Below are 27,216 nucleotides of genomic sequence, written 5' to 3'. Positions count from 1 at the left end.
TTTCACTTACGGTAGTAGCAGGAAATGCTTTCTAACTACTGACAGAAATCAGCTTGTGTCATGACACTCCTTGTTTTTTTGAACCTCTTTCTTCACATGTTAAATACTTTTTCCCTCTCTCATTTCTCATTATTTTACAACTTAAATTTATGGAAATCTATGGTGTGATTTCTTTGCCTGTTTGGATTGGAAAGGCACCCCTATAGATGCAGGTTGTTTCTCCCATCATCTTGAGCCTTTCTTTACTGACATACACTATTGATGATTATACTTCCATGATCTTCACTTATTTCTTCATGCCCCCATTGACCATTTTTTTTGTAAACTTATAGATACAGCTAGCATTTCTACGCAGTATTTAATTGTTTCTAAAACATTCAATAAGTAGCGATATTATCTTTTGTGGCCATTAGCATTAAATTTTCTTTCTACATTTTGTCAGATACAGGTGCATCTCAAATTAGAATATCATCAAAAAGTTAATTTCAGTAATTCAATACAAAAAGTGAAACGCATATATTATACAGAGTCATCCAAAGAAAAGATCGGCAGCACTCTGCGGTGTAAGTAAACTTTAATCGTGCTTCATGCAGACAGGTGAGATGAAATTTCCATCTCCAAAAAGCTTGTCGGCAGAGGGAAGCATGAAGTGCTCTATAATTTCCTGGTAGCCAGCGGCGCCGACTTTGGCGTTGGTAACACACAGTGGACCTACACCAGCAGAATTACATGGCTCCCCAAACCTCAAGCAGCTTTGATTGTGTGCCTCTCCACTCTTCCTTCAGACTCTGGGACCTTGATTTCCAAATTAAATACAAAATTTACTTTCATCTGAAAACAACACACTGGACCACTGAGCAACAGTCCAGTTCTTTTTCTCCTTGGCCCAGGTAAGACGCTTCTGGCGTGGTCTATTGGTCATGAGCGGCTTGACACAAGGAACACAACAGTTGTAGCCCATGTCCTGGATACCCCTGTGTGTGGTGGCTCTTGAAGCACTGACTCCAGCAGCAGTTCACTCCTTGTGAATCTCGTCCAAATTTTTGAATAAACTTTTCTTAATCCTATCAAGGCTGCGGTTATCCTGGTTTTATGTACGCTTTTTTTCTACCCCTTTTTTTCCTTCCACTCAACCTTCCATTAATTTGCCTGGATACAGCGATCTGTCAACAGCTAGCTTCTTTAGCAATGACCTTTTGTGGCTTACCCACCTTGTGGAGAGTGTCAATGACTGCCTTCTGGACATCTGTCAAGTCAGCAGTCTTCCCCATGATTGTGTCGTCTACTTAACCAGACAAAGGGACCATTTTAGAAGCTTAGAAAGCCTTTGCAAGTATTTTCGGGCAATTATTCTAATTTTCTGAGGTAATTACTTTTGGGTTTTCATTGGCTGTAAGTCATAATCAACAACATTAACAGAAACAAATAAACACTAGAAATAAATCATCCTGTTTGTAACGACTCTACATAACACATGCATTTCCCTTTCTGTATTGAATTACTGAACTACTTTTTGATGATATTCTAATTTATTGAGATGCATCTGTATCTGGGCATACATTCAATCTCATTTTTCACATTTACACATGCACGTTTGCATTTTTGTATTTCTTCATTTTCAGGCTCTATGCGCACTTGCAAATTTGTTTTTCTTCAGGAAAATCAGCACCCTTTATGTAGAATTCCTGCACCAGCGGCAATTACCGCGGTAAACCGCACCCACGGTTTTGCCGCGGGTTGGTTCCTGCGTTTCTTTACCATTATCTATGGCAAAAACGGAAATTAAGTAATATGCTCATTCTTTTGGCTGCAGAAATTCTGCACACTGCATTTTTTTCCCCCAAAGGTTTTGCTGGGGAAGAACTTCAGAAAGGTTATGAACATTTTCTGCAGCAAAAACCGCGGCAAATACGCAACGAAAAATGCAGTGTGCGCACAGGGCCTAAAGGCCCCGTCACACACAGAGATAAATCTTTGGCAGATCTGTGGTTGCAGTGAAATCATGGACATATTGTTCCATTTGTACACAGCCACAAACCTGGCACTGATTGTCCACAATTTCACTGCAACCACAGATCTGCCGCAGATTTATCTCTGTGTGTGACAGGGCCTTAAGAGCTCAACACTGGTTTTTAATTGTAATTTATTGCCACCTTGTGGATCCATTCTAGCATTGTATGTCTCATTGGTTTTCACAGTTCTTGTATTTTGTATAGGCCTTTTATGTATTGATGTATTTCTTTATTGCAATTATTTTACATAGATAACTGTGTAGTATGCACAACCTTTGTGGAATCAGTATTGATTGACCTCTCTTATTCATTTTCTCATTTATTTAATTCCAATAAAGCGGTGTTTTATACATTAATTTTTTCCATTCTATTTCCAGCTCAATACTCATGTAGGTTCTTTGTTTTAGGAACAAATTAATTGTGCCCGATTACCAACATTATGTATGACAATGAAAATTTTGTTCGCAACATTTATGCAGAATGCACTGCAATTTTTTAATGGATCTACACAAGTTGTTTCTAATAAAGTAACAAATCAATACGCACAAAGTAACTGCAAACTGACTCGCTAATGCCTATTACAGTCATTTATATTTTTTTCTTTTTTAAATGTTATTATGACAAAAGCAATGTTACTAATAAAAATTAATTGTAAAAATAGAATTGTGTCTAATTACGTCCCTCCATCATCACCACGGAAAATACAAGAAGTCCAGTGTCGAAGCGTCCCTCTGATTTTAAGCTCCATAACACACTTGTGAGCCTAATGGGGGGGCTCTACATTACACGTCATTTTATTTGGAAATGATATTTAAAGCATATAACTATGAATACAACTTGTATGAAAAATTTAAAATACTCACATCTCTGCTTCCCATTCCAGATCTTGAATCATCTCTCCTACAAAAAAAATAAACAAATTAGAAAATATTGAAGTTTTAATTGAAAACGTATCGCATATGTATTTGTGCTTTTCATTCATTCATTCACTTTCTAAAGGAACTGAGAGATATATGACAAAATAAAAAGATAAAGAAACGAAGTGAGAGAACATCCTGAAAAGGGTTTTTCAGGCATCAGATACAGATAATGACCAACCCTAAGGAGAAGTTATCAGATAAAAGGCGGTCATACAGCACCCTAACCAATTAGCGGTTTTGGGTCCGGTCGCAGTTCAGCTTCTATTGAAGTGAATATTTGCTAAGGTGTAGTGTTCGTTAACTGCCCCTATACAGTGAATCTAGATGTGCTGTAAAGAACTGTTCATTATTAAAATTAATCTGATTCGGAGCTGAAAACTGCTGGCTGCAGGGCGCCAAGCATCCAGCAGTCTGATGTTAACTATCCTAACAGGTTATCCATATTTTAAGTCTGGAAACTCCAGTTAAATGTTTTTGCCTATCAAATAAAACCAATTTCCGCTCAAAGCCCTGTGCGTCTTAAGAAAATTCCGCACCCTCTGAAAGATTACCGCACCTGCGGTAAAAAGAAACGCAGCAAACTGCATGCGGTTTTACCGCGGTATGTCCCTGCGTTATTTTGATAGCACAGGGAGATGCTCACCTGTCCTCGCTCCTGCTGTCCGTGGTGCTTTAGTCTCCCGCGATGCTACTTACGGGTCCGGCTGTGCAGTGCATAACTGCATATGTATGAGCCGGCCTGGAAACAGGAGACCAGCGTCCGAAGAGAGCCTCACTGGAGAAGGGGAGTATAATATCAGCGGTGACTTCAGTCAGCTGATGTGCAGTGACAAATTGAGTCCTCCACCTGTCATGGCAAAGCACATGAGTGAAGTCACCGCTGATCCCGCATGGCTCACTTCACTTGCGGCCTGACCCTCACAGTGAGCAGTCATGGTCTATAGCGCTCGCTGTGAGTGTCAGGTGTAGCAAAGCTGGAAGCGTCGTGAGACCTCGTGTGGATTACGTCGGACCTGGAGGACTGTTATTGGTAGGGTTAATAAAGTAGTGAAAGAGGGAGCTTTTTTGTCTTATTTCAAATAAAGGATTTTTGGGGTGTTTGTGTTTATTTACTTTCACTTACAGTTTAGTGATGAGGGGGTGTCTCAGACACATGCAATCACTAAACTAAGACTTAGTGGCAGCTATGGGCTGCTGCCATTAACTCCTTATTACCCCGATTGCCACCGCACCAGGGCAATTTGGGATGAGCCGGGAAAAGTCCCGAGACTGTCGCATCTAAAGGATGTGGCTCTTCCGGGCAGCTGCTAGCTGATATTTTTGGGCTGGGGGGCTCCCCGTAACGTGGGGCTCCCCAGCCTGAGAATTCCAGCATTCCAGAATTCCTGTGAGGCTTTATCCTAGCTGGTTATCAAAATTGGGGGAGCGCACGCCGTTTTTTGTTTTTTTTTAAATTATTTATTTTACTGTACGCTTTAGACCCACCCACCAGCATCTGTGATTGGTTGCAGTCAGACAGCTGTCACTCAGCGTGGGGGCGGGTCTGACTGCAACCAATAACAGCCACCGGTGAGCAGGGAAGGCGTGAATATGTTATGAGACTAATGAGCGGCCGGCTCGGGAAGATGTAAGAGCTGCCGCGGCAGCAGTGTGACAGCCGCCCGGTGATCGGTAAGTATGAAGCGCTTGCTCCTACCCCTTTGCGCGAGATTGTGTTCCCCATAAACTTTATATTGGGAGCAGCATCTGGCCAGATACCAGGGATCAATCCTCCGCCGTCCCAGAGTCAGTGGGTGATTGATCTGCCAGCACTCCAAACCGAAGGTACCTGCGGAAAGTGACATGCACATTAATTCCGCAGCAAAATCCGCAGGGACAAAAAAACGCAGTGTGCGCACAGCATTTTTTAATCCCCATAGATTTTGCTGGAAATTTTGCTGGAGGACTGCAGAAATGTTATAAACATTTTCTGCAGCATTCCTTCAGCGAATTCCACGGCAATTCTGTGGGTAAATCCGCAGCATCCACACAGGGCCTAAAGGGGTATTCCCAACTCCAAGAACCTATCCTATTATGTAGCCGGTGTAATAATAACAATATTAGCAAATAGCGCCAATTAAAAATGTAGTATAGTTCTTCTGATTCACTATGTCGTTACCTCATGTGTAGGGCATTGTAGGACCTTAGGAGAGGCATCTGATATAAGGCAGACAGGTATAGATTTTTTGCAGCATTCTATAACCTGTATGCCCATATTAACAGTTTAAAAAGGACAAAGTCATGACAGATTCCCTTTAAACTGTATGACTTTGGTAAAACGTTTTAACATTTTATATATCCTTCCACAAGCTTCTCAAAATAGTTGGTAGGCCTAAAAGTCTTCTAGTTCTGTGAGATTCCTGGCTCATCTTGCATGCACTGCTCTTTTGAGGTTTAGCCACAGGTTTTCAATGATGTTCAAATCAAGGGACTGTGAGGGTCAATGTAAAACCTTCAGCTTGCGCCTTTTAAGGGTAGTCTATTGTGGATTATGACGTGTTTAGGAACATTATCCATTTGTAGAAGCCATCCTCTTTTCAACTTTAGCTTTTTTACAGATGGGGTTATGTTTGCATCAAGAACCTGTTTAAGATTTCATTGAATCCATTCCTCCCTCTACCAATGAAACATTCCCAGTACAAATTGCTGCAACACAACCCCAAAGCATGATTGATCCACGTTTAATGGTTGGCAAGATGCTCTTTTCCTGAGATTTAGTGCCCTTTTGTCTTTGATCCTGTCTTTGATCATTGTGGCCAGAGTTATTTTAACCTCATCAGTCCACAGGGCATTTCCAAAGTGCATCAGGCTAATTTAGATGTTATTTTGCATACTTCTAACACCAAATTTTATGGTGAGGATGCAGACGTTTGATTACTCTTCCATGAATGCCATATTTTTGCAAATGTCTCTGAACAGTAGAAAAATGGTGAACGAGCCGTAACCCTAACAGGCAAATTAAAGTTTGAAACCTAGATCAAAGTTATCAGAGCACACAAACCTCCAAAAGTGCCCAAATTTTACCATTTTCCTTTTTAAAATTTTTAAATGTAAACAATGAGTAAACTAACTTTGTGCCTTTCAGAGATCATTTAATCTTGAACTTGCTTAACTGTTCACAATAAATAACTATTCATGACATTTTCCTCTCTCAGATGCTAGATGAACCAACGGGGGAAGAATTTCCTAGATCTGGTCCTGCCAAATAGACCAGATACAACTTCAGATCTACAGGTCCGGGAGCACTTGGACAATAGTGATTATAATATGGTAAGCTTCAAAGTAATATTCAATAGAACATTTAAAAGGGGAAATGCTAAAACCTGAAATTTTAGGAAAGATTTCTTAAACAAATTAAAGAAATAGCCCAATTGTGTAGATTGGGACAATGTTCTGGTAACTGGGGATACCGAACATAAATGGGGTCAGTTTAAGGATATACTCCTAAAGTCCTGTAAAAAACTTATACCCTCTGGTAATAAAATGTCCAGGAATAAAAAGAAACTACTATGGATAAATAAGACAGCACAAAGTATAATAAAACAAAAAAAGAGGGTGTTTAGAATCTTGAAGGATGAGAATACAGAAATAGAATTTCAGAAGATATCAATAGGAAATGAAAAAAAAAAAAATCAAGCAAGCAAAATTAGCTACTGAAACAAAAATCACCAATGACATTAAAATAAATCTTTTATAAATACATTAATGCCAGTTTAAGAGGATTTTGTACAATTACTCGGACAAATGTAGTCGTCCACTGTCACGTCTTCTACACCCCCGCACACAAACACAATTCATTCCCCGACTGAGGCATCCAAATTGGTCAGAGGCACATAATACTATAGAAATTTAAGATGATATGAAAACATTTTACTCAAACTTGTATAACATTAAAGGCGAAATTTTCGGATCTGGATCCCCAAGAATTCCAAAGGCGAATTGATAAATTGATAAATATATTGAAGACACGGCCCTCCCTGTTTTGGACGAAGACACTCAGGCACAGCTTGAGGAACATTTCACTGAGGCAGAGGTAGAGGAGGCAATTAATAACACGCCTAGCGGAAAGAGCCCTGGCCCAGATGGGTTTTCTCCATTACTTTATAAAACATTTAAGGACCAACTTACACCCTTTATTACAAAAGTGTTCAACTCTGTTACATTTACTAATCGGTTTGCCCCACAATCACTAGAGGCTCACATTACTTTGATTCCCAAACCAGGGAAAGACCACTTAGTAATTTCAAATTAACACTCAATATCGTTGATTAACGTAGACATCAAAATATTTGCAAAACTTCTAGCCATTAGACTGACCCCATAACTCCCAGACATAATACATTCAGACCAGGTCGGGTTTGTACAAGGACGGGAGGCGAGGGATAATGTATGTAAGACCATATCGTTGGTTGCCAGCGCGGCTGAGTGCCAGGGAGGTATAGGTTTGTTATCCTTAGACGCCGAAAAGCCTTTTAATCACGTACACTGGGGGTTCATGGAAGCGGCTCTTAAACAGATTGGCCTAAGGGGGGGGCTTCCTTGCTAACATAATGGCCCTTTACGTTGGCCCTACGGCACAAATTAAAGCAACTGGCTCTCTCTTGGCTCCATTTCAGATTCATAATGGCCCCAGACAGGGCTGCCCTTTGTCACCGTTGATACAGTTAGGTCCAGAAATATTTGGACAGTGACAATTTTCACGAGTTGGGCTCTGCATGCCACCACATTGGATTTGAAATGAAACCTCTACAACAGAATTCAAGTGCAGATTGTAACGTTTAATTTGAAGGTTTGAACAAAAATATCTGTTAGAAATTGTAGGAATTGTACACATTTCTTTACAAACACTCCACATTTTAGGAGGTCAAAAGTAATTGGACAAATAAACCAAACCCAAACAAAATATTTTTATTTTCAATATTTTGTTGCGAATCCCTTGGAGGCAATCACTGCCTTAAGTCTGGAACCCATGGACATCACCAAACGCTGGGTTTCCTCCTTCTTAATGCTTTGCCAGGCCTTTACAGCCGCAGCCTTCAGGTCTTGCTTGTTTGTGGGTCTTTCCGTCTTAAGTCTGGATTTGAGCAAGTGAAATGCATGCTCAATTGGGTTAAGATCTGGTGATTGATTTGGCCATTGCAGAATGTTCCACTTTTTTGCACTCATGAACTCCTGGGTAGCTTTGGCTGTATGCTTGGGGTCATTGTCCATCTGTACTATGAAGCGCCATCCGATCAACTTTGCGGCATTTGGCTGAATCTGGGCTGAAAGTATATCCCGGTACACTTCAGAATTCATCCGGCTACTCTTGTCTGCTGTTATGTCATCAATAAACACAAGTGACCCAGTGCCTTTAAAAGCCATGCATGCCCATGCCATCACGTTGCCTCCACCATGTTTTACAGAGGATGTGGTGTGCCTTGGATCATGTGCCGTTCCCTTTCTTCTCCAAACTTTTTTCTTCCCATCATTCTGGTACAGGTTGATCTTGGTCTCATCTGTCCATAGAATACTTTTCCAGAACTGAGCTGGCTTCATGAGGTGTTTTTCAGCAAATTTAACTCTGGCCTGTCTATTTTTGGAATTGATGAATGGTTTGCATCTAGATGTGAACCCTTTGTATTTACTTTCATGGAGTCTTGTCTTTACTGTTGACTTAGAGACAGATACACCTACTTCACTGAGAGTGTTCTGGACTTCAGTTGATGTTGTGAACGGGTTCATCTTCACCAAAGAAAGTATGCGGCGATCATCCACCACTGTTATCATCCGTGGATGCCCAGGCCTTTTTGAGTTCCCAAGCTCACCAGTCAATTCCTTTTTTCTCAGAATGTACCCGACTGTTGATTTTGCTACTCCAAGCATGTCTGCTATCTCTCTGATGGATTTTTTCTTTTTTTTCAGCCTCAGGATGTTCTGCTTCACCTCAATTGAGAGTTCCTTAGACTGCATGTTGTCTGGTCACAGCAACAGCTTCCAAATGCAAAACCACACACCTGTAATCAACCCCAGACCTTTTAACTACTTCATTGATTACAGGTTAACGAGGGAGATGCCTTCAGAGTTAATTGTAGCCCTTAGAGTCCCTTGTCCAATTACTTTTGGTTCCTTGAAAAAGAGGAGGCTATGCATTACAGAGCTATGATTCCTAAACCCTTTCTCCGATTTGGATGTGAAAACTCATATTGCAGCTGGGAGTGTGCACTTTCAGCCCATATTATATATATAATTGTATTTCTGAACATGTTTTTGTAAACCGCTAAAATAACAAAACTTGTGTCACTGTCCAAATATTTCTGGACCTAACTGTATATACCATAGTCATGGAACATCTGGCAGCAGAAGCAATCCGGGGGAACCCCAGTGTGCATGGTCAGAGCCTTGGAGGCAGACAGTACAAAACAGCTCTTTACGCTGACGATCTACTGCTATACATCTCACAGCCCCACATTACCTTCCCCTCCCTTATGGAGGAATTTGAACGTTATGGGGACCTTAGTAATTTCAAGGTCAATTACAATAAGACGGAAGCCCTAAACATATCCTTGCCAGCAGCGGAAGTCCAAAGATCCCAAAACAACTTCCCATTCAAGTGGCACATAATCAATAAAGTATCTGGGAATTCATATACCTGCCAACCTTAGCAAATTGTATACATTAAACTACCAAACGTTATTAGAAAAAAAACCTTAAAGATTTTAATACATATAATAAGAAGCCCCTATCATGGTTTGGAAGGATTAACACCTTCAAAATGGACATTCTCCCAAAATGTTTATATGTCTTCCAGGCGGTTCCCATTATTCCACCAGCCAGCTTTTTTTAAAACCCTGAAATCCGCACTCATAAAATTCATATGGAAACAGACAAAACCCAAAATCAAGTTTCCAACTCTCTCCAGACAAACAGGAAGGAGGGGCAGGGCTGCCAAATCTACGATTATATCACCAAGCATCAGTGATGGTCAGGTTGTTTGACTGGCACTACCAGGCAGACACTAAACAGTGGGTAAGACTGGAGCAAAATTCCTCACCAATACCCCTTAGAAACCTTCCTTGGGTGGGGAGAAAGGAAAATATACACATAGAGCCCACAGGGATACTAGTGAAGGCAACGTTGACGCTGCGGGACAGGTTGAGGGCGAAAAACTTATTGTCTTCCCCTTTTAGTCCGCTTGCCCCCATATTTAATAACCCTGAGTTCCCTCCGGCGTATATGACGGAGGAATTTCTTAGATGGCACAAAAACTTCGACCTTAGAGTGGTACATTTACTAAAGGGTTTTTGCATTCCTTCACTGGAGGAGTTGGAGAGAATGGATCCCCCTAAGAGATTATCATAGTTGCAGTATAGTCAGTTGCGGTCCTTTTTGGAGAGATGGGAGTCGGCAATCCTTTCCGGTGACACTTACACTGTTTGAGGGTTTATTTCTCTGGGGATCACCACCCACTCACTTGATTTCATTGATCTATAGTCACCTCAATCGGCAACCTAGTCCCCAGGTTCCCGAATATATTCAGGCATGGGAAAAGGAGTTGGACACCTCTTTTTCAGAGGCGGACAAACAAAGCTTTCCTCTTCACCCACAAAATGTCGGTGGCAGGAAATGCTAAGGAGAAAAATTACACAATCCTGGCTTGGTGGTATCTTTCTCCAAACAAAATTCACATCGGTATCGGACAGGTGCTGGTGTTGCGGAACTAAAAAGGGGACAATGTCCCATATCTGGTGGGACAAAATTAAACCCTTTTGGGATATGGTATTCAGGGCCTATACTAAAATCACTGGAACCCAGGTTCAACCCCCCCCCCCAAGGTGGCGATTCTATGTTGCCAGGATCCATCGGGGCACAAAAAAGGGATCTCCTCAGGCTTTGCCTGATAGCAGCCAGATCAGTAATATTCAAGTACTGGCGAAGGACGGAGACGCCACCTGCTGGGGAATGGTTTCAGGAACTCTCACATATTGCTCTCATGGAGGAACTCTCTGCTACGGCTAATGATATGTACGACATCTATGTCAGGACCTGGCAACCATGGATTCTGTTCAAAGAGTCACAGGACTTTGCGAGACTTCTGGCGCCGTAGGATCAGCATCAGAGAACTTGAGTGTTCCCAATACCCCTATCCGCCCCATCCCCTTCCTCCCTTCCCCCCCCCTTTTTTTTTTTTTTTTTTTTTACCTCTTTCATTCCCCTCTTTCCTCCTTTATTTCTCTTTCTATTGGTACACTTCTGCTCATCTCATTCTTCTCTCCCATCTTTTCTTCATACGAGGCTTCTTATATATTACCCCCTCGTTCTAACACAAGCTCATGCCCCTTCTTTTACTCTCTTTTCTTTTCCTGACTTTCGACCTAGCCAATTTAATGGCCCTGACCCACAGGCAATGGTTTGGGCATTTCCCCCCTATTCTGTTCACCTCACTTTCTTTACTTGTTAGCACTCCTTCCCTAAATTACGAGGTACGATAGCGAATGTATTGGTTGAGCAACAACCAGGATTCCCTCCAGACCGAAACATGGAGTTCAGTTTATTATAATCTGATATGCACACGATAGCAAGAGGTTGGTGGAGTTAAGGTTCTCGGGGAAACCTTTATAACGGGTGATGTAGTTAAAGCTGAGAATATGATAAGATTTTTGATTTACATGTTTGAAGAGGTATAGAGTTAAATATATATGAACACTGGACCCTGCGTGGTCTTGATTTTACCGTTTCTTTCTTTCCCGCCTACTTTTCCCTCATTTTTACTCTCCTTCCTTTTATTATTCCTTTAATAGTTGAAATGTTATAATTCAATACAAATGGATTAGTCAAATGACAAATATGGGGTTAGTAACAGAATTTAGAGTGACCGTCTTTGTTGTGCACCTGAAAGCAAAATATTTACTGAGCAAAGGTCTATGAGACGGGGTATAGGGTGCTATTGTTTCTTTAGAGTTATGGTCAAGATTCGGACTTACAATATCAGTGACGAACGTAATTGATTGTATCTGACACGTCTACTATGAGAGTTTATAATTGATGTCTTTTCCCACCCCTACCCCCTTTCTTCTTGCTCTTCCTTTTCCCTCCTTTCATAATTTTGTTTCACTTGTTGCATAAAAATTCAATAAAAAGAGATTAATCATAAATACATTAATGCCAAAAGGAAAACAAAGGATAGTATCGGCCCCTTAAAATATAACAAGTTAGTTATAGAGGACAAACTAAAGACTGAGATATTAAACAGGCACTTCTCATCCGTGTTCACCAAGGAACTGACTGTTCCAGGGATCATTCAACAAGAGAAAAATCAAAGTTCACCACCCGATATAATTAATTTAACACAAGAAGAAGTATGCCTTCGTCTGAGTAAATTAAACATTGACAAATCCCCGGGCCAGATGGCATTCATCCACGAATATTGAGGGAATTGAGCTCCGTAATCGACAGACCACTGTATCTCATCTTTTTAGACTCACTTGTAACAGGGTTGGTGCTTCAGGATTAAATGATTGCTGATGTGGTAACGATATTTAAGAAAGGTAAGAAGGTGGATCCAAGCAACTACCATTCAGTAAGTCTGACATCAGTGGTGTGCAAAGTTTTTGAGGGCATTTTAAGGGATGACATGCAAAAATATATTGCAGAAAATAATATAATAACTGACAGACAGCATGGATTCATGAAAATAAGTCGTGTCTATCCAACCTGTTGGTGTTCTATGAGGTGGTAGGGTAAGTGCAAATCTGGATATTAGTAATGTAGCTGATGTGATTTATTTGGACTTTGCAAAGGCATTTGATACTGTACCGCATAATAGCCTTATACTAAAGTTCCAGAAGCAAGGACTAGGAGAAACTATATGCAACTGGGTGAGGAGATGGCTAAAAGATGGTACATTCTCTAAAAGGGCTATAATCAGCATTGGGGTGCCACAGGGATCTGTGCTAGGACCAATTCTTTTTAATCTCCTTATTAATGATCTTGTGGATGGGATTGATAGTAAAGTGTCAGTCTTTCCTGATGACACCAAACTATGTAGGATATTAAAAACTGACCTAAATAGTACAATATTATAAAACGATCTGGATAAGATGTCACAATGGGCAGATACTTGGCAAATAAGATTTAAGGTTGATAAATGTAAACTAATGCACCTAGGACGGAGTAATCCTATAGCTGCGTATACATTAAATGGAAGTAAACTCAGCACTACAGAACAGGAGAAGGACTTGGATATTCTCATTACAAATAAGATGAGCAGTAGTACTCAATGTCAAGCAGCAGCTGCTAAATCAAACAAGATTTTAGGGTGGAGCGGGTCATCGGTGGCATTAGTAGGCTGTAGCAGCCTGCCGTGACCACGTGGGCCTGCTCATTTCATATGTACGCCCATCATCCCGCCCATCATCTCTTAGCGCTGAAACCACCGGTGCTGACAGGTGGGCGGGAAGATGGGCGGGGGGTGCGCGCATAATTAACAGCCGGCCCGCGTGATCACCCCTGGAAACTACAGCTTGGAGCATGTGTGGCTATATTCACTGCCCCCCGCGCATCATCATAAGCGTGGGGGGCAGTGAATCAGTATATTCACCTGTCACCGTTGTCTACAGCATCGCAATCTCCTCCTGTCTGCCGGCCAGCTGATCTGTGTGTAGAGAGCGGTGAGCACAGCGATGACGTCATCGCTGTGTGCACCGCTAGTCTCCACACAGGTCAGCTGACAGGCAGACAGGAGGACGAGTCATGCTGCAGACAATGGTGACAGCTCCACACAGGTCAGCAGCACTGCTGCCGGCACTAACAGGAGGAGGAGCAATGCTGCATGGAGCGAGGAAAGGAGAAAATAAACATTTTTTTTGTGTGCCACAGGATACAGGCCATATAGAAGGATGGGGGTATAAATCAGGATGGATAGGGGTATATATCAGGATGGATGGAGGTATATATCAGGATCGATGGGGGTATATTCTAGGATGGGGGCATATAGCAGGATGGCAGTATATAGAAAAATGGGGGTATATAGCAGGATGGGGGCATATTCCAGGATGGCAGTATATAGCAGGATGGGGGTATATAGCAGGATGATGGCAGTATATAGCAGGATAGGGGTATATAGCAGGATGGGGGCATATTCCAGGATGGCAGTATATAGCAGGATGGGGGTATATAACAGGATGAGGGCATATACCAGGATGGTGGTATATAGCAGGATGGCGGTATATAGCAGGATGGCGGTATATAGCAGGATGGGAATAAATACCAGGATGGGGTACATACAGTGCCTACAAGTAGTATTCAACCCCCTGCAGATTTAGCAGGTTTGATAAGATGCAAATAAGTTAGAGCCTGCAAACTTCAAACAAGAGCAGGATTTATTAACAGATGCATAAATCTTTCAAACCAACAAGTTATGTTGCTCAGTTAAATTTTAATAAATTTTCAACATAAAAGTGTGGGTCAATTATTATTCAACCCCTAGGTTTAATATTTTGTGGAATAACCCTTGTTTGCAATTACAGCTAATAATCATCTTTTATAAAGACCTGATCAGGCCGGCACAGGTCTCTGGAGTTATCTTGGCCCACTCCTCCATGCAGATCTTCTCCAAGTTATCTAGGTTCTTTGGGTGTCTCATGTGGACTTTAATCTTGAGCTCCTTCCACAAATTTTCAATTGGGTTAAGGTCAGGAGACTGACTAGGACACTGCAACACCTTGATTTTTTCCCTCTTGAACCAGGCCTTGGTTTTCTTGGCTGTGTGCTTTGGGTCGTTGTCTTGTTGGAAGATGAAAGGACGACCCATCTTAAGATCCTTGATGGAGGAGCGGAGGTTCTTGGCCAAAATCTCCAGGTAGGCCGTGCTATCCATCTTCCCATGGATGCGGACCAGATGGCCAGACCCCTTGGCTGAGAAACAGCCCCACAGCATGATGCTGCCACCACCATGCTTGACTGTAGGGATGGTATTCTTGGGGTCGTATGCAGTGCCATCCAGTCTCCAAACGTCACGTGTGTGGTTGGCACCAAAGATCTCGATCTTGGTCTCATCAGACCAGAGAACCTTGAACCAGTCTGTCTCAGAGTCCTCCAAGTGATCATGAGCAAACTGTAGACGAGCCTTGACATAACGCTTTGAAAGTAAAGGTACCTTACAGGCTTGTCTGGAACGGAGACCATTGCGGTGGAGTACGTTACTCATGGTATTGACTGAAACCAATGTCCCCACTGCCATGAGATCTTCCCGGAGCTCCTTCCTTGTTGTCCTTGGGTTAGCCTTGACTCTTTGGACAAGCCTGGCCTCGGCACGGGTGGAAACTTTCAAAGGCTGTCCAGGCCGTGGAAGGCTAACAGTAGTTCCATAAGCCTTCCACTTCCGGATGATGCTCCCAACAGTGGAGACAGGTAGGCCCAACTCCTTGGAAAGGGTTTTGTACCCCTTGCCAGCCTTGAGACCCTCCACGATCTTGTCTCTGATGGCCTTGGAATGCTCCTTTGTCTTTTCCATGTTGACCAAGTATGAGTGCTGTTCACAAGTTTGGGGAGGGTCTTGATTAGTCAGAAAAGGCTGGAAAAAGAGATAATTAATCCAAACATGTGAAGCTCATTGTTCTTTGTGCCTGAAATACTTCTTAATACTTTAGGGGAACCAAACAGAATTCTGGTGGTTTGAGGGGTTGAATAATAAATGACCCTCTGAATAAACTTTTCACAATTTAAAAAAAAAAAATAAAAAAAGAAATAACATTCTTTTTTGCTGCAGTGCATTTCACACTTCCAGGCTGATCTACAGTCCAAATGTTACAATACCAAGTTAATTCCGAATGTGTAAACCTGCTAAATCTGCAGGGGGTTGAATACTACTTGTAGGCACTGTATATACAAGGATGGGATGCATATACAAGGATGGAGGATCATTACCAGGATGGGGTACCTTAGTAGAGAATTTGGGGACATTACCCCCATAGCAGTGTCAGCAGCAGATTCTCGCCCCATAAGTGTGTCATGACCACATTTTTTGCTTAAAATTTCATTTTCCTATTTTCCTCCTCTAAAACCAGGGTGCGTCTTATGGTCCGGTGCGTCTTATAGTCTGAAAAATACGGTAGATCCTGGGATCCCAAAGCATTGTTACCCTTCTATAAATCCCTTGTAAGACCACATCTAGAATAAGAGATCCAGTTTTGGGCTCCACATTTTATAAAGGACATTCAGAAGTTAGAGTCTGTTGAAAGGCGGCTAACTAGACTACTACAAGGAATGGAAGGCCTCTCATATGATGAGAAGTTGAAAAAGTAAGATATATGTTTGGCTTATAAAAAAAACGTCTCAGAGGAGATCTCATTTATATGTATAAATACATGTGTGGTCAATATAAAGGACTGGCATAGAACTTATTCCTTCCAAAGACAATACTAAGGACCAAGGGGCATACACTGCGAGTGGAAGAAAAGCGATTCCGGCAGCTAAATAAGAAAGGGTTTTTTACAGTTAGAGCAGTCAGAGTATGGAATGCCCTATCACAGGAAGTAGTACTGGCAGATACTATAATAGCTTTTAAAAAAAGGCTGGATGATTTCCTCAGTACACAAAACATTGTTGGTTATAAAGAACTCAGTGACAAAATGTAGAATTGGTGGAGAAAAGTTGAACTAGGTGGATTTAGGTCTTTCTTCAACCTATGTAACTTTAATTTTGACTAAGGGTTCCCACATTTTTACATGTCACTGTATCTATCATTACCTTTGCATATCTTTAACATATAAAAATCAGTAATTTCATTCCGGTACGTATTACACGGACGGTACACACCTAAATACGAATAGTAAAAACAGACCGTGCCAAAAGTATGTGTTTCATACGTAGTACATGTGAAGGGAGCCTAAGATGTATTGTGAGATTCTGTAGCAGCTATAATGAAGTATTCCTGACAGGTGAACTCTGGTTCTCACAATAAGGGATGGTGCCCCTGGCTATTTAACCCTCTAAATTCCTCAATCAATTGCAGCATTTAGGTGTCGGGGAGAGGGCGATTGCAAGGGCCCAATCGCTGCCATAATGACCCAAGCAAGATACTTCTGTCAGTACTGTGTTGATAGTGTAATGTATTGCAATGACCGTGCATTGCAATACATTATAGCTACCATCGGAGCAGTAAAAGGTAACGTCCCATATATGGGCTAAGCAGGGCTGTGGAGTCTGAGTTGTGGAGTCGGAGCTCATTTTGGTGGAGTCGGAGTCTGTATAAAATGCACCGACTCAGACTCCTAAAATATATAATAAATTGGGGATAGTATATCAATGCAGAATGTGCTGAATATTTTTTCATAGGAATTTGGGAAAGTTATGAAATGTCCTATAAATGTCTGTTCTATTCCTGATCTAAAGGCCCTGTCACACAGAGATAAATCTTTGGCAGATCTGTGGTTGCAGTGAAATCATGGACATATTGTTCCATTTGTACACAGCCACAAACCTGGCACTGATTGTCCACAATTTCACTGCAACCACAGATCTGCCGCAGATTTATCTCTGTGTGTGACAGGGCCTTTAAGCTACATTCACACACAGCGTTGTTGCTGCGTTTTTGAGGATACATTTTTCAGCTGCAAAAGCAGATCAGCTTTTTAAAAAAACGCATCACCTGAAAGGTTTTTGGGCTCATAAATAATGCTTTCAATAGCAAAATCAGATTAGAAAAACACCACACAAACTGACTTGCTCATTTTTTGTGAGGAATTATTTTTGAGCCCAAAAACGGATCCTCACAAAACGATGTGTCTGAATGTCATATCTTGAAACCCAATGCCTTTGCTGGGATCCCAGAGTCACTGCATTTCACTGAACTATTTTGCCATCAATGTTCGATGTTTGTGACAAGAAAGAAATTGTTAGCAAGACACTGGCAGTAAAAGCTACTAAAGCTCATCACACCGGCCAGTTTCTCCAGGCCTTAGTGGAAAAAGTTCTGCAAGATTATGAACTTAAAAAAGAACTGGTTCTTGCTATTGTAACGGACAATGCTTCAAACATGATAAGTACAATTCAACTCATGAATAAGAGTAATGAACAAAAGCTAGAAGAAAATTTAGGATTCAGTATATTAGAGATGGAAAGCCACAGTGCTGTTCATGTAACTGAGGAACAAGCAGATATTACAACAGAAGAACAGCAAAATGATACTTTAGGATTAGATAATCTTGTTGAAACTGCTTCAAAACACTTTCATATTTATCACATGCACTGTGTTGTACACACGCTGCAGCTGGCAAGAAGAGATGGTCTGCAAGAGGGACCCCGGTTTCACATATCCGGCTTTTCCCCGGTTTGGCGGATGCGGCGCACTCCAGTACAGTGTATACAGTACAGTGGCAGCGCGACAAACTGTGGTCACATGCTGTCATGTGACCAGAGCATGTGACCCGGTAGTTGTGGTGCTGCCACTGTACTGTATCGTAATGTACTGGCGTGCGCTGCATCCGCCAAACCATCAAAAAGCCGAATGTGTGAAACTGGGCGGACATGCTGGAAATCTGATTGGAAAAGTTAGGAAGTTGGTTATTACCACCAGAACCCCTAAAATTGATTCCATCTTGAAGAGACATGCTAAGAAAGGGGCAATTGTTGATCAAACCACTCGGTGAGGCAGCACTTATTTAATGACTGAGCGATTGTTTGAACTAAGATCGTTTGTTATAGATATGGTGAACCCTCAAGTAACCCTAAATGAAGGTCAATAGACACAGGTGGCTGAATTGAAGGAATTGCTTAATCACCCATTTACCGTGACTAAAAAATTACAAGCTGAGGATTTAACTCCTGGCATTTTCATAAGGGAGTGGAAGAACTTGCTATTTTGCCTATCCCAAAAATGAGGTGTAATCGCAGATGGCTTTTCTGTTTCAATGAAACGGAGAGAGACACAGCTATTGGAAAATAAATTTCTTCTGGCAGCTGTTTATGTGAACCCAAGTCATCGTATACTGATTGATGATCAACAGCTTACTAAAGGAAAAGAAACTGTGACTGAGGTAGCAGTTGAGATGAGCGGCTGCAGGACTGCCAGGCACAAGAGGACTTGGGTGCTGACAGTGTTACTGCTGCCATATCTTCATCCTCATCAGATGAGGAGTTTAACTTTGACAAGTATTTGGATGACATGGAGCGGGCAAAGCATTTCCGCAAGGAAAAAGATTTCCCTCCGTCTCCTATAGCAGCAGATTGACCAGATTTCAGCAACATTTTTCACTTGCTCTCAAAGAAATAGAAAAATTCAACCGTTCATCAAAACTGCCTGTGCATGAGACAATTCCTTTATACCCGGAAATTGATAGAGATGTTGCCCATGTGGTTACGGCTTTGCCTCCAAACCAAGTTCGTGTATAGAGGTTGTTCTCTAGCCTTAAAATTATCAGGTCAGATTTGAGGTCATCTATGAAGGAGGATCTGATGGAAGCAATTCAATTTCTTAGAACAAATTCATAGACTGCACAAATGTTATTTACTATGTTTCTGTTGAAAACTGTTTTTGCCACTTACATAGTGTATTACATAGTGTTCTATATAACACTATGTAATACACTATGTAAATGGCAAAAAAACAGTTTTCAACAAAAACATACTAAATAATAACATTTAGTATATTGCTTATATTTAAGTGAAAAATTTATTGTAGTGCAATGTGAACATCAGACATTTAATCATTTTTATGATACAATAATCAAGATATTTAGATAAATGATAAAATATATTTATTGGAATACAACTTAAGAACAAAAAACTGTAATAAATTGTAAATATGTAATACAATATGTAATTATATATATATATATATATATATATATATATATATATACACACACATACACACACACAAGATATATATGTAATCTATTGTATATTACATAGTGTATTACATATTTACAATTTATTACAGTTTTTTGTGTTCTAAAGTTGTATTCCAATAAATGTATTTTATGTTCTATCTAAATATTTTGATTATTGGATCATAAAAATGATTAAATGTCTGATGTTCACATTACACTACAATACATTTTTCACTTAACTATAAGCAATATATGTGGGAGTCGGAGTCATGGAGTCGAAGTAGGAGCAAGGGAAATTGAGGAGTCAGAGTCAAAGGTTTGGCTTACCGACTCCACAGCCCTGGGGCTAAGTAAAAAGTTTCATCATATAGCTGACAAAAAAGTGGAATAAAACGCAATAAAAAAAAGTCATATATAAATAAAAATGGTACCACTGAAAAGCTATATCAAAGAAAAAAAAATAAAGCTATAGCTCTCAATACAACTGTGAAGAAAATAAGAAAAGACGTTTTAATGGAGTAAAAGTGGCAAAACATAAACCCTGTTTAAATGTGATACTGTATCACTATAATCATACTGACTTGAATATAATGGTCTTACGTTTACAACATGGTGAACGGCATAACAGATAAAGCAAACCCTACAATTCCAGAGTTGCTGTTGCTTCTTGATTGTGCCTCACAAAAAGAAGAATAGGAATCCATCAAAAAATATTATGTTGCAAAATATGGTACCAATAAAAAACAACTATTCCAGCAATAAAAAAAAAAAAACAAAAACGCTCACATGACTGTCGGCATAAAAAAAATGTGAATCTAAGGGAGGATTCTCTGTGTCCAGGGATTGCTGCAAGCCAAAAGGGGCCAGTTGCCGTGGCTCAATACAGCTAATTTCAAGGCGAATTATACCTTCAAAAAAGGTGAGCGTTGAATTCATTTATATTCAAGTCTTTTCACCATTTACTGCGCTTAGGTCTGCGCCGCACTTGGCTTCCCTTTTGTACCCATCCAAGAAAACTATTCAATTTATTCCTTCCCTGTACGCCTCTTTCCTTTCCCTGTCCGCCTCTCTCCTTCCCTTCCTGTCTCCTTCCCTGCCTGTCTCTCTCACTCTTTGTCTATTTGTCTTTCTCTCTCCCTGGCTGCATTGTGATATGCCAACATTCCATTTAAGGGCGTGGCCGCGCATTATTCTGAAGTTCTGGCTGCACTGTGCTTCCCAGCAAGATTGACTTTAATGGAGGGAGGTTTTTTGGCGAATAACTAAAGCGCGGGGCTAAAATTTTCCCTCAAAAGAGTCTGCGATTTTGTCATGCAAAATTTCGTGATTGCACATGCGACAGAGCGAATTCCTTTAGCAGACATATATACACTCAGCTTTATCTAATATATAAAGCTGAATGTGTGTATGTATGTATGTATGTATGTATGTATGTATGTATGTATGTATGTAAGAGATTGCTCATGCTTCCTCACAATTTGGATTCTCAAGTCCTCAGACAGTTCTTTGGTCTTCTTTCTTTTCTCCATGCTCAATGTGGTACACACAAGGACACAGGACAGAGGTCGAGTCAACTTTAATCCATGTAAACTGGCTGGCTTGTTAGTGTGATTTAGTTATTGCCAACACCTGTTAGGTGCCACAGGTAAGTTACAGATGCTGTTAATTACACAAATTAGAGAAGCATCACATGATTTTTCAAATAGTGCCAATACTTTTGTCCACCCCCTTTTTTATGTTTGGTGTGGAATTATATCCAATTTGGCTTTATGACATTGAAGGGGTGCCAATACTTTTGGCCAGCACTGTATATACATACATATCTACATAAACACATATATACACACATATACACATACATATATCTAATATATAAAGCTGAATGTGTATGTATGTATGTATGTATGTATGTATGTATGTATGTATGTATGTGTGTGTGTGTGTGTGTGTGTGTGTGTGTGTGTGTGTGTGTGTGTGTGTGTGTCCGGGATTGGCATCTGCACCGTCGCAGCTACAGCCACAAAATTTTGCACACTCACACGTCTGGACCCCGAGAGCGTCATAGGCTATGTTGTGAGGCGAAATTTTAACCCCGCGCGTTCCAATTTGCCAATCAATTTTGCCCCTATTTACATAATGGGGAAAAAGTGGAACAAAAAGTGTATCCGCACCGTCGCATTTACAATCACAAAATTTTGCACAGACACCTCATGTGACCCAGGGAACGTCGTAGACTATGTTTGGACAGGATAATGTATCCCCGCGCTTTACAGTTACTCTCCAAAAAACATGTCTTCATTAAAGTAAATGGAGCCTGGAACTACAGGTTATTGTATGAGCTGTGAGTGGTTGCTATAGGAACAAAAGACATTCATAGTATAAGAAGCTTATATGTGAGGTAATAAGATGTCGGTGGGGAGACGGATGGCGTGGTTTGAAAAGGAATTTATTTATTCAAGTGGTTTTTTTCAAGCGAACTGTGTTTTTTTGGCAGATTCTTTGATGATATTTATTGTATTTGGAGGTGCGACTTTCAAGCCCTGGAGGTCTTTAATAATGAGATTAACGCTATTTGGTCTGAACTGAAATTTACAATGAACTGTCACTTGGACAGAATTAATTTTTTGGATACAATTGTCATTAACGGTGACAAACAATCTATACACTGACCTATATAGAAAGCCGATTGATAAAAATTATCTCCTGCTTTTTTCTAGTAATCATCCCTCTCATCTGAAAAAATCATTGCCACACTCACAGTATCAAAGAGTGCGGAGAATAGTCACTGACCCAAAGGTGCTTGAACAGAGTAGATGAAATGTCCATAAAGTTTTCACAGCGGGGTAACCCCTCAAGGTTACTGAATGAGCAGAAAGACAGACAATCCACACAGAGAGATAAAGAGCAGAGGATAGCCTTTTCTTTTATATGTTTTTATTAATTTAACACAAAGTAATATGAATATAACCAGACATGTTATGAAAATATACATTGCTGATTTTAGTAAACAACACACGTCAATATTCTAGGTTATAGAATGTTACTTTTAAATTTAACCACTACATACTAAACTACTACAACAATAAAATACATTAACTTTTAATCTGTCTTCTTTACTCATTGGAGTGGAAATCACCAAATTACAACATATCGATCAATCATAAATCACAAGGATATTTTAGAAACGTAGATTATTAAATATATAACTGGGAGAGGGAAAAAAAAAACAAACAAACAAAAAAAAAACAAACCACAGGTTTAAATAGTTATTTATCATTAGGTTATTCCATCTTTCCCAATTTTTTTGGTATTTTGGGTATCGATTATTAAAAGTGGCGAAACGTCTCTCATAATTATTATGAAGCATTATCGTTTCTTTAATTTCTGTAATAGATGGTATATCTGTCTTTTTCCATGTAGCCGCTATATGAATTTTGACAATTAAAAAAATGTGAATAACTAGGTATTTGTCTTTGGTAATGCTATCTAAATCTAATGAAAGAAGAGCCATTTGAGGTGTAATAGTGATACTATTTCCAAGAATTTGATTTATTAAAAGGTTAACCTCCCTCCAAAGACATCTCAATTTGGGACAAGACCAAAATATGTGAAGAATATCTCCCTTTAAATTGTATCCTCTCTAGCATAAATGGGAATTATTACTTGAAAAGGGCGATAGCTTATGAGGAGTAAAGTACCACCTAGAAAGCAATTTATAATAAGCTTCATGAAGTGTTAAACATATATTAGAGGAGTATGTATCTCTAATACATCTATTCCACTTTTCCAAGGAAAGGTGTTTTTTAACTCTTTTTCCCATTTTATCATAAATGGCCTTTTTTCAAAGAGAATGTCTTTGTTAAATATTTCATATATAGATGTAGTTTGCCAAATAATATTATTATTGGCATTACAGATAAGATTACAGGATTGTTCAGTTAATAAATGGTTGTCTTTTAGTAAAGCGGAGATAATTTTTCTGATGGATAAATAGCTGTAGAAATCAATATCTGGTAAATCATGTTGTTTTTTTTAGAGTTTGAAAAGAAATAAAATTAGTCCCATCATGTAAATCCAAATTTTTTTTAAGATTTCTGTTCCTCCATAATTATGGAGTTTTGACTTCTGGGAGCCAATTGAAAAAGGTGAGGGGGATATTCTTTATTTGCTCATATTTATTACTTTTTTTTATTTAATGCCGCTAATTTTCTTCATGTTAAGATAGTTGCACATAAAATGGGAGATTCAGGAAGAGGTTGATGAGGATTCATTAGATTATGAATGATTAATGAATATAAAGGAATATTATTATGTAAGTCAGTTTCAATCTCCTTCCATGTAGTAGTAAGATTATCTTTAAACCAAATTTGACTTTGTCTAATTAAATTAGTATAGAAATAACTGTAAATATTAGGTAAGCCTAAGCCTCCTCTTTTTTTCTTTTTCTTTAGAATATAGTTAGCTACCCTTGTTCTTTTTTTATTTGAAACAAAGGTATTAATGAGAGACTGAATCTTAAGTAATTTTCTGGAATAAAAAGGGGAATAGTTCTAAAATAGTATAATATTTTTGGAATAATCATCATTTTAATAAAGGATATTCTTCCAAACCAAGTGAGTTCATACTTTAAGTTTTTTAAGTCTGACTGAATTATTTTAATTAGGTTCTCCATATTAATGCTAATTATGGATTTTATATCCCTAGTTCGTTCAATTCCCAAATATGAGATTGTATGTGTAGCCCAATTAAAATCTGTTAGACTTTTAATTTCCTCTGTTATACCATGACTGAAATTAAATTCTAAAATATAATAACAAGTTAGTTATAGAGGACAAACAAAAGACTGAGATATTAAATAGGCATTTCTCATCTGTATTCACCAAGGAACTGACTGTACCAGGGATCATTCAACAAGTGAAAAATCAAAGTCCACCACCCGATATAATTAATTTAACACAAGATGAAGTACGCCTACGTCTGAGTAAATTAAACATTGACAAATCCCCAGGGCCAGATGGCATTCATCCACGAATACTGAGGGAATTGAGCTCTGTAATCGACAGACCGCTGTATCTCATCTTTTTAGACTCACTTGAAACAGGGTTGGTGCCTCAGGATTGGAGGATTGCTGATGTGGTACCGATATTTAAGAAAGGTAAGAGGGTAGATCCAGGAAACTACCATCCAGTAAGCCTGACATCAGTAGTATGCAAAGTTTTTGAGGGCATTTTAAGGGATGACATGCAAAAATATATTGCAGAAAATAATATGATAACTGACAAACAGCATGGATTCATGAAAGATAAGTCGTGTCTAACCAACCTGTTGGGGTTCTATGAGGGGGCAAGTTCAAACCTGGATTTTGGTAATGCAGCTGATGTGATTTATTTGGACTTTGCAAAGGCATTTGATACTGTACCACATAATAGCCTTATACTAAAGCTCCAGAAGCAAGGACAAGGGGACACAATATGCAACTGGGTAAGGAATTGGCTAAAAGATAGGAAACAAAGAGTAGTCATAAATGGTACATTCTCTAAATGGGCTATAGTCAGCAGTGGGGTGCCGCAGGGATCTGTGCTTGGACCGATTCTTTTTACTCTCTTTATTAATGACCTTGTGGATGGGATTGATAGTACAGTGTCAATCTTTGCCGATGACACCAAACTATGTAGGATATTAAAAACTGACCTGGATAGTACAATATTACAAAAAGATCTGGATAAGATGTCAGAATGGGCAGATACTTGGCAAATGAGATTTAATGTTGATAAATGTAAAGTAATGCACCTAGGACGGAGTAATCCTATAGCTGCGTATACATTAAATGGAAGTAAACTCGGGACTACAGAACAGGAGAAGGACTTGGGTATTCTCATTACAAATAAGCTGAGCAGCAGCACTCAATGTCAAGCAGCAGCTGCTAAAGCAAACAAGATTTTAGGGTGTATAAAAAGAGAGATTAGATCCCGTGATCCCAACGTATTGTTACCCCTCTATAAATCACTTGTAAGGCCACATCTGGAATACAGGATCCAGTTTTGGGCTCCACATTTTAAAAAGGACATTCAGAAGTTAGAGTCAGTTCAAAGGTGGACAACTAGACTACTACAAGGAATGGAAGGCCTCCCATATGATGACAGGTTGAAAAAGTTAGATATGTTTAGCTTAGAAAAAAGACGTCTCAGAGGAGATCTCATTTATATGTATAAATACATGTGTGGTCAATATAAAGGACTGGCACATGACTTATTTCTTCCAAAGACAGTACTAAGGACCAGGGGGCACTCACTGCGAGTGGAAGAAAAGCGCTTCCGACACCTAAATAGGAAAGGGTTCTTTACAGTTAGAGCGGTCAGACTGTGGAATACACTACCACAAGAGGTAGTAATGGCAGATACTATAACAGCTTTTAAAAAAGGGCTGGATGATTTCCTCAGTACACAAAACATTGTTGGTTATAAATGACTTAGTGACTAAATATAGAACTGGTGGAGGAAGGTTGAACTAGATGGACCTAGGTCTTTTTTTCAACCTAAGTAACTATGTAACTATGTAATATTTACTTTAAAAAAAGAAATTCTTGCAAATTCATCTAAACTATACAGAACTTCTGTTATGGAAGTTACTGGATTTGATAGGGATAATATGATGTCATCTGCGAACAGGCAAATCTTAAACTCACTATTTTTTAATTGGATTCCTTCAATATTAGCATTTTCTCTGATATATTCAGCAAGGGGTTCTAAGATTAGGGCGAATAGTAAAGGTGATAAGGAACATCCTTGACGGGTACCATTAGTTAAGTTAAATGACATGGATAAAAATTTATTTGCATATACTTTTGCTGAGGGACAAGAATATAGAGCAAGAATGGAATTTAAAATTAGATTTTTTAGGTCAAATTTAAGTAATGTTGTTTTCATATATAACCAATTGACTCTATCAAATGCTTTTTCGGCATCAAGAGTGATAAGTAATGTTGGATCCTTCTTATTGTTCATAATGTTGATTAGATTGATTATTCTACGGGTACCATCAGATGTTTGACAACCTTGAATAAAACCTAGATGGTCATTAGAAATTAGTCTGGGTAAAATCTTTTTTAGTCTATTAGCGATAATTTTGGAATAAATTTTAATATCAGAATTTATAAGTGCGATAGGTCTATAGTTTTTAACGAATTCTAAGTCTTCCTTAGTTTTAGGAATCAAAGTTATAGTGGCTTGGAGCATTTCCTTGGGGAATTGACCTGTTAAAGTAGCTTTGTTAAAAATGTTGACTAAGTGTGGAGTTAGTAAGTTGGGAAAGGCCTTAAAATATTCGTTTGTAAAACCATCTGGACCTGGGGATTTTCCAATTTTTAACAGTTTAATTACATTTATTACCTCATCAAATACAAATGGGGAGTTTAAAGTAGATAATTCGGCTTCT

The 27,216-nt window shown here is 39.5% G+C and overlaps 1 protein-coding gene across 1 annotated transcript in view; it reads right to left on the bottom strand.

Annotated features, from left to right (window-relative positions):
* Positions 1-27,216, bottom strand: part of LOC142303971 (scaffold attachment factor B2-like) — an 812,977-nt gene that overhangs the window by 202,978 nt on the left and 582,783 nt on the right. The window contains exon 15 of the mRNA XM_075345939.1: positions 2,876-2,912. Coding sequence (XP_075202054.1) covers positions 2,876-2,912 — 37 coding nt within the window. The remainder of the gene's footprint in view (positions 1-2,875; positions 2,913-27,216) is intronic.

This window comes from Anomaloglossus baeobatrachus, chromosome 1 (genome assembly GCF_048569485.1).
Source record: "Anomaloglossus baeobatrachus isolate aAnoBae1 chromosome 1, aAnoBae1.hap1, whole genome shotgun sequence".
Taxonomy (NCBI): domain Eukaryota; kingdom Metazoa; phylum Chordata; class Amphibia; order Anura; family Aromobatidae; genus Anomaloglossus; species Anomaloglossus baeobatrachus.
This window is presented reverse-complemented; position numbering and strand designations above follow the sequence as displayed.